General features: G+C 40.6%; 1 protein-coding gene across 3 annotated transcripts in view; it reads left to right on the top strand.

Annotated features, from left to right (window-relative positions):
* Nucleotides 1-17,436, top strand: part of SMAD2 (SMAD family member 2) — a 54,861-nt gene that overhangs the window by 2,200 nt on the left and 35,225 nt on the right. For 2 of the 3 annotated variants that reach the window (XM_075739739.1, XM_075739737.1), the window contains exons 2-3: nt 1,438-1,476; nt 11,608-11,900. In XM_075739739.1, the coding sequence (XP_075595854.1) occupies nt 11,665-11,900 (236 nt within the window). In that variant the 5' untranslated portion in view covers nt 1,438-1,476; nt 11,608-11,664. The remainder of the gene's footprint in view (nt 1-1,437; nt 1,477-11,607; nt 11,901-17,436) is intronic. The other variant, XM_075739738.1, reaches the window with a different exon arrangement.

Genomic DNA, 17,436 nt, shown 5'->3' with positions numbered 1-17,436 from the left:
AAGCCAGATTCACGAACAAAATCAAATAAGTTTGAATTATGCAGTGAATCTCCAAATGAAAGGCCCTCCTGGGTCCTCTTCCATCTTCCTGTTCCACTTGATCTTTCAGAAATGTTGAGCACCGGTTGATATAATTGAGTTTATTGGAGCTCAAAAAAAAAAAAATATCTCTGCTACTGAGAGCAACTTTAAAAAACAAAACTTGTTTCCATCTCTCTAATCCCTTTCCCACAAAAGTACCAGGAGAACAGGCTTTGTAGTAGGTTCTGGATAACAATGAATCTGAGCTCTGCTTGAGACTGAAGAGAATTCCTAAGTTTTGTTTATATAAAGAACAGTACGCAAAGTTTTAATTATTATAGAAAGCATTCTAGAGCTTTCAAATGTATTCAGTGCTGCCTTAATGATTGTGCATGTAAATGCCCTGTAATTGAAAGCATCCATTTATGGGCCTGACTTGCTAAGTGAGCTGTAAATTCTGCTTTTCAGATTGGATTTAATGACTTTTATCATAAAGCCACAAACTGGTTGTGAACTGTGCCGAGAGGCAAACAATACCTAAGCTTACTTTGCCAAAATATTTCTAATTGTTGATTTGTTAAACTGAATTGCTGCAGGTCATGCGATGGGATTAGTTTTTTGTAATAGAATGGAGAGTACAGGCAGCCCTGTGTTCAATACTCTCTGGGCTAGAAGAAATTGGCTACTGCAGAAAACCTTCCTAAATATTGCTCTCCACTTCCAGTAGAGAAACTGTATTACCAAGAGTAAGACTTCATTCCAGATGATGCTTTGTTAAGATTATGTCTCTTTGACAGTCGTAGTGTGAAGTGAGACCAAGAGGAGACCGCAAAAGCGCGGTTCCTGGGTCTCCTGTCAGTTTAGTCTGGGGTTCAAGGTTGATTTAATTATGCTGGAGGGATATGACCTTAACATAAGGACATTCGTTGGTGCAGAGTGGTCTCTGCTTATCAAGGGGGTGGGGGAGCTGGTCTGTCTCAAGGACGTCTTAGGCCTGTTTTGAAAGTGAACTTGCATTAACTAATTGTTAAATGCAATTGTTTATGGTTTAACGAAGTGGAGAAACTGCTAAGCTCTACAGATAAAATCTGAAACGGGTACCTAGGTACCTGATAATCAGTTCTGTGAATATTTCTGTCAGCTTTAGCCCAGGAGTATTTTCTAAAATAATGAAACTTACAAGTACCTGTTACACATGGAAAACTTTAGTCGAAACAAATGAGGTGAGAAGGGCATCAGCTACTGTGGTTTGGAGTGTTTATTCCGTGCTTTTGTGGGGTGATTAAAGTCTTTTAAGGAGCAATACTGTAAGGTTGTTCATAATGCTAAGTAAGTGGAAGAAGTTTGCTGCTTTCCAGAGTCAGGTGGATGGGCCTACTGAAGTTGTGGTAACTTTCCTCTTTTTTGTAATTCTAGGAGAGTTGCTAAAATACATTGGTCCCAGTTTAATCAAAGGTAAGTAAAATTAACATCTCTCCTTCTTTTGTGTCTCCAGTTGCATGCAATTTTAGAAAATTAGCACACTGTATTAACACATGCATTCATAGTATACTAATAGCAATATAGCTTTTCATTATTACATTTGTCTGTAATTTGCAGTAGTCCTCAGTAATTGAAGAAAAATCCAGCTTCTGAAGCTTTCATAACATCACGATCATGCTTATTTTAGCTCTATGCATGAGAAGCATGAGTTTTCTCATTTGATTCGTAATCAAACTTCATGAAATGAGTGAGAGGAAAAAGTCTATTTTCAAAGTAGGTGGGTAATTCTGTTTTCAGTGAGCTACATAAAGATAGCACAGTTATGCAGAGTTTCAAGATGCATTGCAATACTACAGTATAATAAACTTAATGTGTAAATTGAATGAGGATTTGAAACATGCCTACATATACACTCTAAAGCTGACTCAGAGGAAGGATTTTCTTCGTTCCTGTGTTGTCTGTCCCCCCTGTCCCAGATCACAGGCAGCTAGCCTTGAACTTCATCAGCTCATGTCAAAGCTGAACCAGGACCTTGGCTTTACTTCTCAGAGCTTTGGCCTGTGAGCTGGCCAGATGGAGCTGTGGGCCAGATGGAGCCCCTTGGGAGGGAGCTCTTCAGAGCCACTCCCCAGTGCTGGCCTCATTGGCTGAAAAGCTGAGTTGGGGGGGTGGGTTCCCCCTCCCCCAGCTTTCCACGCCCACCTTCCCCAAAGTTAAAAACCCCAAACGCCCAAAAACCAGTAAGAGAATACTCGAAGCTGTTGTACCTTAACCTGCATATGAAGAGGGAAGGATAGCCATCATCTCACTTTCTTGTGTGGTTGATCTTCAGAAAAGTATGTATGTGGGATGTATGTATGATAAAACTAGGTCTCTAATACACATTTTTAGGTGAAGAAGAAAGAATTACCCCTTCTGGAATCTCAAAAGGTGTTTTTTTGGAAGGGTTGTGGGTGCAATAGAAGTGAAAGTCTTATCTTGTCTGTTCCATGGAGTGCTTTAACTAGAGTGTATTCTATCTGAAAAGGAAAAAAACTGATGTTTATTTTTAGTTTGAACTTCATACAGAATTCAGGTTGAGATTGTTAACTTTGGGGAAAACTTTCTCAAATTCTGCTGGGAATAAGCAGCCTAATGTATCCAGAAGGAGATCATAAATTAGTTTTGTTTTGCTTCTCTTCAATGCAAGGTGACATACTTGTTTTATCATTTCTCTAAGTCTTAATGACTTTGGATTAATATAGAAGACATATGCAGGGCTGCATAAGCCATGCCCTTTAAAACTTCAACCCTCAGTATTGTTTAGCCTTAATGTAAGGTCTTGATGCTGCTTTAAATGGACTGTTCTTCAATTAATGTTGCCTTATTCTGAAGCAACTAATGTGCATGTGAAGGGAAAGGCTGGATATTACTTCCTCTTCTAAAAGATCTGAAACATTGTGCACAGGGTGAAATAGATAAAGAATCTTGTCAAATTCCAGGATTAATGAAAAAAAAAAACCTTTAAAAAAAATGGGACTAAAATAGGGAGGAAAGGAACTTGTAGACTTTCTCTGAAATGCCACAAATTATTTTCCTCGATCTTCTTTCCTTGGGAGCTTAACTTCTGTCCTCTTTATTCCAGAAGAGCTCTCACAAATGAAATTCATCTAAGCCAGAGTACTTCTAGTAAAACAAGGAGTTTATTTCAAGTTTAAGATTAATAAGCAGACTGATATGAAATATGTTGCATAAGGCTTTAGAATAAATTAGCCAGAAATCACTTTATATTTTTGGTAGTTCCAGTGTGTTTATAGTATGTTCCAGACACTCAGGAAAGGAGAACTTCCCTTGAAGATTTTAGTCTGCTAGCATGCTGCCCTTAAGGTTTTCTTCATCTTTTACACTTAGTTATTGCTGGGATCATGGGCTTAATATTTAATGCTTGTTCCAGAGGGCCACAGTAGAAAGGAATAATAGCAGACATGACTCAAACTGTGACTTTAAAAGTTGCCAACTATGACACTGTTTGACCAACTATAGAAAGGTGTGTATCAGGAAGCAGAGATACAGTATGGGGGCAGAGGTGAAACAAATGCCACCGAAGATAGGCAGTTTGTAAATTTTCCAGTATTAATCTGTTGGGAGTAACAGCACGTGCTCCCTATGTTCCAGCAATCTAAAACACTCACACCTCTCTAGGCAACAGAGTACTCCTTGAGTATTCAAGGCTGCAGTTTTAAGGCACAATCCAGAGAATGCGGAAAGGGATAAGAGTGGAAGTTTTCTGCTCTGTATCATGCTGCCTTGATACTAATACTTCAACTATAATTGAGCTCAGAAAGGGGTCTTGAAAATCTCCCTGCGATTACTCAGTGTCCCAATATGTTGGTGTGTTGTAGTGGGCATAGCATACAGGAGGGCAGAAGATCAGATTTGGGCTATGATGTTGGGCCTCAGTAGAAGAGTGAGCAAAGGAGAGACAGTGCAGAGAATAAGTGATGGTAAAGCACATCTAAGGTCCTTAAAAGCAAAGGCCATGAGTGAGTACTGAGTTTTTGGAGATGGTTGGCTGTAGACTACAAGGAAATCACCAAAAACTACATCACAAGGAAGAAGGTATGTTACATATTTAGCATGTTTTTAATCTGTGGCCGTTTTAGCAATACGGAAGTATTTCATGCAGTGGTAACAAACATTGTTTTCTGCCTGCATTTGGGGGAAAAAAACATTTTTTATTATTTTGTTGATGAAGAAAGTGTAGAAGGAAAAAGACTAGAGGAATATTTTTAGCAAGAGGCCAGTGTCAGCAGTGACAGTACGAGAAGATGATTCTTTAGGAACAAAGATTAAAACTCCTTATATTACTGTATCAATTTGAAGGCAAAAGTTACAGGTGATGAAATGGGATTTGCTGATCAAAAATGAGCTGTAACCTATTAGTATAAACACGGTATCTGAGACTGCCTAGGTGGGTAAGTTAGAACCCAATTCAAATGTAGGGGTCCTCATCTTGATTTGACCTCCTGCCAGATGTTCAGCAGCAGACATAGTGTCTGCCTTCTATCTCCAAATTCCTGGTGTGGTGTAGCTTTCTTTGTACTTTTAACTATAATGTTGAGAGCTTTAGGATAATATGACCAAAAAGAGAAATGAGAAGATAACCATAGACCGATACAATTTTTTGTGGTCTTTAGATCAGTCCTTATGCACTGTCTTCAAGTATTTGTAATTTAATTGTAGTAGTAAAGCTTTCAGGCTTTTGGCATCTGTCCAGAGGAGCTTCTGAAACTGAGCTGTGTTCAGATAGTTTCTTTGTGACAAAAGGCTGATAGTCCTCTATTTGAGGGAGGGACGTGATTCAAATGTACAGAATCCCAAAGCTTGTGAATGAGATGAATACAAACTGTTCTTCAGCAGAACTTGCAGTGGTAGAACAAGAGGTACTTTCTGAAGCTAGGAGGAGAATAAATTGAAATAGCTAAAAGTACTTTTTTAAACAGCAGGCAGTTGAATTCTGGTGCTGTCTGCCACAAGAGGTTGTGAAGGCAGCTTTGGAAAGTGGTTAGATGAATTTGGGGGCAACAGGTCCATAAATGACTGCTAAAGGGAATAGGTAGGAATGTAGCCTTTAATTTCCTGCAGTAACAGTTTAAGATGCTGAAGATCTGTGAAGAGAATGGGCTACATAAACCAGCCAGGTTCATGAGCTTTCCTTGAGTATAGCATATCCTTTTGTCACCTTTGGAGATGGAGCACTAAGCTAGGTGCACCACTCTTCTTACCTAGTAGGGTATTTCTGATCAATTTCTTTATTGCTGCTTTTTCCTTGCGTAATTTGCATTTTTTTAAAATTGCTCAGCATTGAACCTAGCCATGCCTTGCACTTTGCATTGCCTCCTCTAGGCTTGCAAAAGAGTGCCACTTTTGCATAAATTAAACTGACTGAAATATTCTCCTATGAGTACTCATCACAATTGGCTGAAGTATTAAGCTGAATGAAACCCTGTCCTACTTGTGTCACATTCTCTGTGCTCAGCCATTGAAAGATACAAGGTCACTACTGGAATAACTTAGTGAAATTCTTGATATTCCTGACAGGGCAGAACAATAGTTTGAAGGAAGAAGTTAGTTTAAGCCTCCCAGACTCTTAGTCTGCAGCTGTGGTGTATGTTTGTTAGTTGTTTTTTTTTTAAAATAACTGCTACGCTGCAATAATTGTAATAAAGGGCTCTCTGGGCATGTTCCTCTGTTTTTTTTAAAAAAGCTAATTTTCACAGAGTTAGCACATCAACCTGTGCTTTCTGACAGCTACAGAAACTGGATGAGCAAACATCTGTAAGGGATCTAAGGTTAAAGCTAAGTGTAATATCTGGAAACTTCTGATTATTGGGTCTGAGCTGACAGTGTTTTGGAAATGGGAAAAAAAGATTTTTTTGTTTCCTGAGTATGTCAAAAACAGTATGAGAGTTCAAATGTAAAGAAAAACTGAAATGAATGAGGTTTCTAAATTCCTTCCTGCTGCAAAACTTAAATCACTCAATGTGCATTTGAAGCAGAAAGGCAAATCTTAGTTTTAAAAAAATTAAGCACCAGAGAGTACAGAAAATGATACATAGATCAGTGTTAGGGGAGAGAATACTGCAAAATTGGACACCTCATCACTAGGGTTATTGTAAAGCTGAAAAATGAGATAAAAGCTTTGAGAATGTTTAGAGGGCCTGGAAGAATAGGCAATTTACCTTGGTGGTAAATGAGACCCTACTGAAGTGTGTGTTTATAAGGCTGACAATCAAAAGAGTATTCCTGGGCATTGAAAGGTATCAAATTTGAAGGTAAAGAACAGGAAATATGTATATTATGTGTCAGTGAGCTCCATAAATGGGACAGTTGGTGTGTGGATAAGCAATGATACTGGTACTTGCTTGCCTATACCTGTCAGCGTTGAATTTAATGTTTAGATATTATACTGTCAATTACTGGTGTTTAAAATGGGATCTTTGCAGTAAAAGAGGCTATCTGATCTGGTCTTTTTTAATTTCTTGCATATGCCTCTGAAGCATCTAATGCTGGCCTTGCTCAAATGTTGAAATCTTCTTACAAAGCTCAGTGACTGCTGTTCCCTGTTTCAGATACCTAGTGTGAGTATTTCTTAAAACAGCAGAGGCCATGCAAGCCCCCTGTTTCATCTCTGGAGCTACTCAGTGTACTGGACTAGGGATCTAATGTTTCACTCCCAGGCCCGTGAACAGTTCAGAACATGTGGAAAAGAGAGTAAGACTTCTTAATTTGGCTTTGCCACCAAAATAAATGGTCCAAATTAAAGTACATGCCCGGATTGCATTTCCAGTGATGCAGACAATGTTAACACTGCTGTTGAAGTCTGGGGCTGGAGTTCTCCATCCACACTCCTGTAACTCACCTGACATCAGCTTGAGTACTTACAGTACTGTGGGTACACAGGTGCAACTTGTTAACCTGAAAGAGCTAATTCAGCAAAAAGCCTGGTCAGTTGTTACTTGGCTGTCTAGCTGAGTCTGTGGAAAGGTGCTGAGGTGGTGGTGGTACCACAGGAAAGAAAGGAAGGAGACCTGGGCTTCCGGTGGCAGGAAGCTGTTGTTGGCTTAGCTTGCTGTGAAATTGTACCCTGAGTGTCCTAGTCAGTGTTTAATTCGAAAATACTGGATATTGAGTTTATTTTTATTGTATGCACTGCAGCCAGAGCTCCAGTGCAGTGCTCTTGCAGCCTGCAAACTGTGCAGTCTGAAGTACCAGGGACAATTCTATAATAATTAATGTTATTGAAAGGATAAAAATTCTTTTCATATTATAGTCTTGTGTGAAAATAAATGCTTTGACTTTTTTATCAAGGTGTCTACTGACAGGACAAGGGGCAATGGTTTTAAAGTGGAAGAGAGTGGGTTTAAATCAGATATAGGGAAGAGTATTTTACGATGATGGTGGTGAGGCACTGGAACAGGTTGCCCAGAGAAGCTGTGGATGCCCCATCATTGGAAGTGTTGAAAGTCAGGTTGGATGAGGCTTTGAGCAACCTGGTCTAGAGAAAGATGTCCCTGCCCATGGCAGGGGGTTTGGAGTAGATGATTTTTTAAAGGTCCCTTCTAACCCAAATCATTCTATGATTCAGTCAAAGCAGTCCAGGAAGTTCCAGGAATGTGTTGATGACAACTTCCTCCTCCAAGTGATAGAGGAGCCAGTGAAGAGAGATGCTGTGTTGGACCTTTTTCTCACCAACAAGGAGGGCCTGGTAGGGCATGTGAAGCTCAAGGGCAGCCTTGACTGCAGTGACCACTCCAATGGTGGAGTTCAAGATCCTCAGGGCAGTGAGGAGGGTGCACAGCAAGCTCATTGCCCTGGACTTCAGGAGAGCAGACTTTTGGCCTCTTCAGGGACCTGCTTGGTAGAATACCATGGGACAAAGTCCTGGAGGGAAGAGGGATCCAAGACAGCCAGCTAGTATTCAAGGATCACCTCCTCCAAGCTCAGGAGTAATGCATCCCAACAAAGAGGAAGTCAGGCAAAAACCACTGAGGCCTGCATGGATGAACAAGGAGCTCCTGGGCAAAGTCAAACAAAAAAAGGAAGCCTACAGAGGGTGGAAGCAAGGGCAGGTAGCCTGGGAGGAATACAGAGAAACTGTCCGAGCAGCCAAGGATCAGGTTAGGAAAGCCAAAGCCCTGATAGAAATTAGTCTGGCCAGGGATGTCAAGGACAACAAGAAAAGCTTCTACAGGTATGTTAGTGATAAAAGGAAGATAAGGGGAAAATGTGGGTCCCCTCCGGAATGAAACAGGCAGCCTGGTTACCCAGCATATGGAGCAGTCTGAGGTACTCAATGACTTCTTTGCCTCAGTCTTCACTGGCAAATGCTTGAGCCACACCGCCCAGGTCACAGAAGGCAAAGGCAGGGACTGGGAGGATGAAGAATCACCCACTGTAGGAGAAGATCAGATTCAAGACCATCTAAGGAACCTGAAGGTGCACAACTCCATGGAACCTGATGAGGTGCATCCACAGATCCTGAGAGAACTGGCAGATGAAGTGGCCAGGCCACTCTCCATCATATGTGTGAAGTCCTGACAGTCTGGTGAAGTTCCCACTGACTGGAAAAGGGGAAACATAACCCCCCTTTTTAAGAAGGGAAAAAAGGAAGACCCAGGGAACTGTAGGTTGGTCAAACTCACCTCTGTGCCTGGCAGGATCATGGAGCAGACCCTCCTGGAGACTATGCTCAGACACATGGAAAATAAGGAGGTGATTGGTGACAGCCAGCATGGCTTCACTAAGGGCAAATTGTGTCTTAGCAAATTTGGTGGCCTTCTATGGTGGAGTTACAGCATTGGTGGGCAAGGGAAGAGTGACAGATGTCATCTACCTGGACTTGTGCAAGGCATTTGACACTGTCCCGCATGACATCCTTGTCTCTAAATTGGAGAGACATGGAATCGATGGATGGACCACTCGGTGGATAAGGAATTGGCTGGATGGTCGCACTCAGAGTTGTGGTCAACGGCTCAATGTCCAAGTGGAGAACGGTGATGAGTGGCGTTCCTCAGGGGTCAGTACTGGGACCGGCACTGTTCAACATCTTTGTCAGCAACATGGACAGTGGGATCGAGTGCACCCTCAGCAAGTTTGCCGACGACACCAAGCTGTGTGGTGTGGTCGACACGCTGGAGGGAAGGGATGCCATCCAGAGGGACCTGGACAGGCTGGAGAGGTGGGCCCGTGTGAACCGCATGAAGTTCAACAAGGCCAAGTGGAAGGTCCTGCAAGTGGGTTGGGGCAATCCCAAGCACAACTACAGGCTGGGCAAGGAATGGATTGAAAGCAGCCCCGAGGAGAAGGACTTGGGGGTATTGATTGATGAGAAGCTCAACATGAGCCGGCAGTGTGCGCTTGCAGCCCAGAAAGCCAACCGTGTCCTGGGCTGCATCACAAGAGGTGTGACCAGCAGGTCGAGGGAGCTGATCCTGCCCCTCTACTCCACTCTTGTGAGACCCCACCTGGAGTACTGCGTCCAGCTCTGGGGGCCCCAGTACAGGAGAGACATGGAGCTGTTGGAGCGAGTCCAGAGGAGGCCACGAAGCTGATCGGAGGGCTGGAGCACCTCTGCTATGAGGACAGGCTGAGAGAGTTGGGGTTGTTCAGCCTGGAGAAGAAAAGGCTCTGGGGAGATCTAATTGCAGCCTTCCAGTACCTGAAGGTCCTACAGGAAAGCTGGAGAGGGACTGTTTATGAGGGAGTGTAGTGACAGGACAAGGGGTAGGGGGTTTAAGCTGAAGGAGGGGAGATGGAGATGAGATGTGAGGAAGAACTTCTTTCTTGTGAGAGTCGTGAGGCACTGGCAGAGGCTCCCCAAAGAGGTTGTGGCAGCCCCATCCCTGGCAGTGTTCAGGGCCAGGTTGGATGGGGCTTTGGGCAACCTGGTCTGTGGCAGGGGGGTTGGAACTAGATGATCTTTAAGGTCCCTTCCAACCCAAACCATTCTATGATTCTCTCATTTGGGATAGAATTATTTTGAATCACTTGCATGAAGTTACCACTGTTCATCTTGAGTCCCTGTTAATTGGAACCTCTGTCTCCTTGCCCCCAGAACACTACAGTTCTCGCTTCAGTCATATTTTTAGGTGTTCTCAGTAGCTGATGTATGGAGGTGTAGTTTAGTAGAAACTGAAATGTCATTCCTACTGAGTGTTCTGTTTTGCAGAAGTTGAAAAGTTATGATTTAAAGTTACCTGTAGAATATAATTTAGTGTTTGACTTGTCAGTCTTCACTGAAACTGCGAAGACATGACAAGGCGTAAATTGGCCATGAATACTGTACCCCGAAGTATCCCAAGTCAAACATGCTGTTTTGCAGATAGGAAATTTCAGTAAGATGAAGTTGGTGTATTTTGGATAGAAGTGAGATGTGTGCCTGTACAGGATGGAGATGCATGTGAGCTGCCTTGAAAGCTCCAATCAAGTAGCCTGAAGGTAGCGTTAGCTCTTGCTAAAACAAGGTATTTTCAGCTGACTGCACTAACTTGCACAGCTTGGAAATAAGGTAACTTTCTGGAGTTCAAATACGAGTTTGCTGCTTGGAAACAAGGTTGGTTTTGACTTCAGTGCCACACTTCTATCCATAGCGCCATTATGTCCTCAAGCAATTTCTAACAGCTGTCTGCAAATACGGTTGATTTGGGGCTTATGTTTTAATACTAAAAACTAGCCTAATACAAGCTGCAAAAACAAGATTTTTTTTTCTCTTAAATTATTTGAAGTGCAAATTGCAATGTATGCTAAACATAGCCCAAGTTTCAGCATCCCTTCTAATCTTTCATTTTATATAAACATCCTGATCTGGTCGTTGATACTAAATGAACGACTATCAAAATTGAAAACAGGCAGTTCTACCACTCAGGTGCCTGCAAACTAAGAGTTTAAATATGCTTTAATGAATTTTGAAAGATTTGATGATTTTAAGTACTGCCAGTTGAGAACAGAGTTCCTTATCTATAGGCCATTGAACTCATTGAAAGATGGGAATAAGCTTATTAGCAAACTTAGGAGTGAATTTCAAACCATTCTCCCTAGTGGAAAAAAATTGGTAGTTATTTAAAACATGGCAAACAAAATGAGAAAAGGCTTGTGAAATGGCTGGCTGTTGGAAGACTTCTGTCAAGCTGTAATGACTAAATGACATGCCAAACACAATTTTGCTTGCTAAATTAATTTGAAGATGGGCAGAACATGCATATCTGTGTATGCAATTTGTCAATCACTTGTGGAAAATTTTAATAAATGGCTAAAACCAGCCAGCCTAGGTGGAAAGCTAGAGTCAAGTTAACTTCTGTATTTTCTGGAGTAGACTTTAGCCAGGAAAGACTTGAGGGAAAATTAAATGTTTGCGCTAACTGTTGAAGAATCTGCAGCAGACTTGCATTTTAACTTTATTGATAAAGTACGTAACCATGATGGAGACTAATTTGAACGATTATCTGACTCGATTTGGGATCTAGTGTCCCATGGCATTTGGTAATGAAAAATCCTAAGCAAGGTATTTTTGTTTCATGTGAAACCTCAGTGCTTAATGTGTCTGTTTTGGTTTGTGTTTTTTAGGGATCAGACGGGCATCTCTAACTTAGTGCTTGCTGAGTGTTCTGTCTGGTGAAAGTCATGTCATCCATACTGCCATTCACTCCGCCAGTTGTGAAGAGGCTTCTGGGGTGGAAGAAATCTGCTGGTGGCTCTGCAGGGGCTGGTGGTGGTGAGCAGAATGGTCAGGAGGAGAAGTGGTGTGAAAAAGCAGTGAAAAGCTTGGTCAAGAAGCTAAAGAAAACAGGACAGCTGGATGAGCTTGAGAAGGCAATTACCACTCAGAATTGCAATACGAAATGTGTGACTATACCAAGGTAAGTGCTGTTGTGTTTGAAACTGTTACAACAACTTATGAAATGACTGAATGGATGTTTAGGCTATCCTGTGAACAAATGACTAAAATCAGTTGTATGCTTTTGATTCTTTAAAAAATCTTTAAAACCTATTTAGGTTTTATATAGTGCTTACATACAACTGAATCATGCACTTTGTAAAGTCACAATTTCTAATAGTATCTTTACATTTCAATTTTCGTTACTACATAGATTCCAATTTTTATGTGTTCTGGTGGTGCCTAGCACAGCTCTTAGTTTGTAGCACTGCCTTATGCTTTTATTTAATGACTGTCTATAATTGGAGGGGCATACTTAAACCTACCCTTACACTTAAAAAAAAAAAAAAGACTAGTTTTTCCTTGGTCAACACTTCAGTTACCTAATTATTTTCAGTTGTATCTGGTAGTTTCATTTAAACTGTACAAGCTGCATCCATTCTCCCTTTTGAAGAGTAATTTTATCTTTGGAGGCAGGTTGTCTGAAGACCAGTTTATTTACTGTAATTATTATTTGCTACTGGTTAATGAAAGTGCCTTTTATTAAAAACTTGGAGTATTTCTAGAACTGCTCTTCTGCTCCTGCTATGTATATACATTTAGGTGTATGACTTGCATTCTACCCCTTTGACTTTCTCAACTTAATTCATAGCAACTGCTGTGCGAGATGCAAGGGTTATGTTTGTAAGTATAATGCAGTCTGATCTCTATTTGTGTTGTACAGGAATCCCACAAAGGTGCCTGTGTAAGCTCATTATGTGAGACATAAGTATCAAATCACTTCACAGGTGTTTTTCTATGAAAAAATTAGAGGATCTGGTGCCACAGGAATATTCTGGGCACTTAGCCCCTTGGCACTTAAAATAATTTCTAGGGGACAGGAGCTGCATCTGGTTTATGACCTTAACTTCTGTATCAGCGTGTTCATCCCAGATACTTTTAAACTTTGTATTAATCATAGCACAAACTAGATTTGAGTGGCGTCAGTAATGATTTCCATATATCAAATGTTACAGCTGCTATCTGATAATGGGTTTAGCATTCTCTTTTAGATATGACACAGCTTTCGGAGACAATCATGCGTGTGTTCTGAACGAATGACTACTTTAATTCTGTTCTCTCTTTTCCATTCACCTTTTGTTTCTAATGCTGCCCTCTACTTGTATTTTCTTTCCTAGAGCAGTCACAAAATTCTCTGGGTGTCCCTCCTGCTTTCTTCCTTTTGCGAGATGGAAAACAATGAGAAATAAAATGTTAGAGCTTTCTTGTCTTAGTGTATATCAGTAGACTAAGATTGGAACTGGTAGGGATATATATTTCTTGACTTGACATGAGATGACTCTGTGTGTATTTAAGTCTTTACCATGACAAAACCAAAATGCCTAGTTGGAAGGCATTACATAGACAGAAGCTAAAAACGCCATATAAAGATTCATTTGGTATAAAATGTATATCTAACTTTTGAGTTCTTGGAGAGACTACCTAGAGCTCTCCTGCAGGGGTAAATATTGCTACTTCAGAAGAATAGTTGTCTAAATTTAATTTTGAAGATGATATTAAAAGATACAAACAGTGTGCCAATTATCATTGTTTTCCTGGTTTACTAGTGGTCTGTATTTGAGTATCTCCTCCTGCTTGTGTGACCTTTTGGGTTAGACACAGTAAATAACTCTTTAAAACAGTATATGAAGCTCTGCTCTACTCTGTATAGCCCCCACGTTGTGACCAGCAGTTCCTGCGGGGCTGCCATGTACTGTTCTCATCTATCCTCCAGTCAGCTATGAAAAGCGCTGGATCTAGGTTTTACTTTTCTTGATTACCATAGGAGTAAGCTGGTAGCTGGAGAGCCCTTCAAGTGGTCTTGGCTATTATACAAGGTTTAAAATTAAACTAAGAAATGGCTTTGCTATTAAGGGGTGAGATATGAGGGTTGCCAGCAATGCTATACAGAATTCTTGAGTTTCATAGTTGGCTTTTGGACTGTTGATATTATTTCACTTTGACAGCAGTAGTCTGGGTTCCAAAGAAAGAACAAATGTCAACTCAGTACTGTAATGACTTCTGGAGATTCTTGTTCTTGGATTTAGTAAGTTAATGAAACTGCTGCTTGAGACTCACTTTAATGAATGTCTCAAAGATCTGCAGATCAGCAGGGATAAATAATAAATTGCTGAATTTGAAACTTTTTTTCTTCCTAGTCAGCAGGAAGTTTGAGGTGCTAAGCTGTTGAGATGCAGTTCTGATGTGACAGCTGGGCTAACTTTCCAAAGGTTCTTATGCAGGGGGGTGTGTGTGTTTGGTTTTGTGTTTGGGGTTTTTTTAACTAGCTTTAGATTTAAATATTAACTCAGTGTAGGTCTTCACAAGTGTATGGGATGCTACTGTTTGCTACTGTTGCATTATTCCCTCCACAGAGGTTTCAGTTGTGGTCTCACCAGTTTCTGCTCCTGTTGGAGTTTTCCAGCAAGTTTGATACAGCACTTAAATCTAGTATACTTTTTCATCGTGGAAACCCAGAGCAGCTAAACACCTATGAGCTCTTCTCAAAACTGAGAGCAGCTTGGACAAAAGTTGAATTAAATTGCCCTTTCAGAAATCTGCATATACTGTGTCATTGATAATCCTGCTGCAATTAGGTTTCTGTGCTGTTTAAGGTGAATACATACTAAGTGAGGCTGATACTGTGTGTACTATGGAAAAGCTGCTCATGTGGTAATTAACACAACTTCTTACGCAGACTAATAGAGGTTCTGAGAAAGCAGAAGCAAACAGATGGAGTGGGTGTTGGCATCGCACAGCAGGGGTGCTTAGCTCTTCATAAGTGGGTCAGTAATCTAGAGCAGAGGCTAAATAAGTACAGAGGTCCTTTTGACACTAGCCCTTTAAGTAATTTGTAGTTATCTTACTGAATCCTCCCTGCAAGCCAGTGGGATTCTAATCACATAATCCCTGTGTATGCTGAAACTAAATGTTGGCATGTGAGTTCACATTTCTAAAATACATAATGAATTCTGTAGAATTAAAGATACCATCTTTATGGTTTCCCTTGCAGTTTTGATGCAAATAGAGCACAAGCAGTCAGTGAAGAAACAGAGCATGAGCATCCATATATATAAGTTGTCTTCTCATAGAGCAGTTTCTTCCTTATTAGCATGGATTGTTCTCTTGCAATAAATACTTTGTAACTAGTGATAGCTAAAATCCAAGCCTGTAACAAACCAAACCATGCAGTAAATACTCAATTGGCATATTCAGTGTATTGCCATTATTTAAAAATCTGTATTGTCACCACTGAAATGACTTATTGGAGGAATATAAAGTAAGGAAACACAAATCACTAATTTGTGTCCCAGTATTTTGGTGTGATCAGCTGTGTGGTTTTGCTGTCTTAAAAAGAGAATAGATATGCTTCATGCTTTTTTCTTGCTTCTTTTAAAGAAAACTTACCAAAATGCAGTTGCTTTTGTAAAATGCCTGATAACCTCCAACTAAACTCCATTATTACTTATACTAGGTTTGGGATAATGTTGACCTGGGCTGTTGTAGCTCCTATGTTTTTTTAAAACTTAAAGAAAACTAAGGGAAGGGAAGCATTGAGTTTAGACTCCTTTGTGATGTCTTATGTTGCTCTAGAGGAACATAGATATCTAAAAAGTAATGCAGAACTGACTGTCCTTCCTGACCTGTAACTGGGTACATCCATAGCACTTGTTGAATTCTGTTTCCCTGCTAATATTTGGGTACTATAACAACTGTGATAGGGTCCAATCTTATATGAAGGATGAGTAGTAATAGAGATAACCTGCCTGTATGGAGTACTCCCCCGCTACAACTGGTCCTCGTTTGTTGCATGTCATAACCCATTCACTCTTCCCTGGAAAATTCCAACCGGTACTGTGCTTTTGCTTACATGTTGTTGAACCTGCAGAGCAGTGCTCTATCTCTTCTCCTTGCTGGCAGTTTTCCTGTTCTACTGCTGACACGGTCTGCATGATGCAATGCTGAACTGAGGCATATGAGATCACTCAATGTATAGGTGCACCTCTTTTTTTCTTCCAGTATAAGCAGGAGGATAAAGAAGAGATGCCTCCCATCAGTCTCAGGATCTCTAGCTTTCATTCATTTTAGCTTTGCATAGTGAATGTAGTTTCCATGTATGCCCTAACAAAGGCTATTGGTAGTTGGGGCAGCTAAAAGATGCATCTATAACAGTATACCTCTGTTTTCTTTTTCCAAATGCTTGTGTACTCATCTCAGTACTTGTAGAAGGGTTTGATACAGCATCAAACAACTTCCTGATTGATAACCTAACAAACTTTCATTTGAGCAGATAAAATTTTTGTTGACGTTAATAGTAGTGGTTACATTACAGTTATTACGTAAACTTGCTTTTGGTATTATGTGTGGAACAGCACTTAATGCTTGAATATTAGCTTTAATGGGAGCTCTTGAGTTTCTGCAGAGGAGGTAAATTTTATCACCGCTTTATATGAGAGGAAACTACAGCACAAAAGCAAAGCTGATGTTGAATGTTTATGAAAAGTGATGTGGCAGATTACTGGCTGAAGTAAGGTTTTAAGACTAACTTCCTTAAATCCCAATTCAGAGATTCTTTGCTAGAATGCTAGTGTCATGAAGTGCTTTAGAGTCTTAGGTGAAATGCAGCAGTTGTTTCCAGCGCAGAGAGAAAGCTAATACTCCTTTCAAACCCTTGCTTTCCGGCCTGCTGTGCTGTTAGTTTTAGGAAGTACTATCTGAAAAATGTTTTCTCTTGCTTAACAATTCAATATGAATGTAGAAAATGTAGTCTTATCTGTGCCCTCTACCCTTCTTGCTTAATATGAGGATAGCATCCCTGTGCAATGTTTCCTGGTTTTCAGAAGCTTTTTTTTTTGCTTTCTTTTCAGCAGCCTCCTAATTCTGACTTAAGTGAGAGAGATAGCGAGAGGCTCAAATCCTGCCATTGGTTTTTGAAGAGTGTAGCTAATTTGTGGAATTTACAGTCAGCAATTGGACTCCTGAAGCACCTAGCTTCTGCATCAAATAAGAGATGAATTCTGAATTTTTGTACCATCCAGAGGCAAAGAAGAAACCCTGCAATGGGTTCTATGGTTTAGGGAATATGGAGGATTGTGAGGGAGTGTTGGGAATGCGAAGCAGACAGCCGCAAGTGTAGTGGTTGGTTGGCATTGGAATTAGGAGCTACTTACTGACCAACCTCACTAACACTGGTGTTTCTTTGAGCTTGTTAGGATGAAGTAGCAATATTTTAAAGCCATTCCGGTTATGTATCTTTCACTTCAGCCTGTAGTGAAGTTTGGTAATTTCTTAAACTGCTATCATGGAACCAATCATGCCCTGATTCTCCTGAGGAAATAGCGTGATGGTATTTAAGGACTGCATTCAGAATACTTTCTCAAAGAAAAATATTTAAAAGGTAAAAATGTAGTAGTAAATATGGGCTGCTTCTGAAGGCTGTAACTTATTTTTTTGTGAAGCAAAAATCTACACATCCAGGA

Source organism: Balearica regulorum, chromosome Z, assembly GCF_011004875.1.
Source record: "Balearica regulorum gibbericeps isolate bBalReg1 chromosome Z, bBalReg1.pri, whole genome shotgun sequence".
Classification (NCBI taxonomy): domain Eukaryota; kingdom Metazoa; phylum Chordata; class Aves; order Gruiformes; family Gruidae; genus Balearica; species Balearica regulorum.
This window is presented reverse-complemented; position numbering and strand designations above follow the sequence as displayed.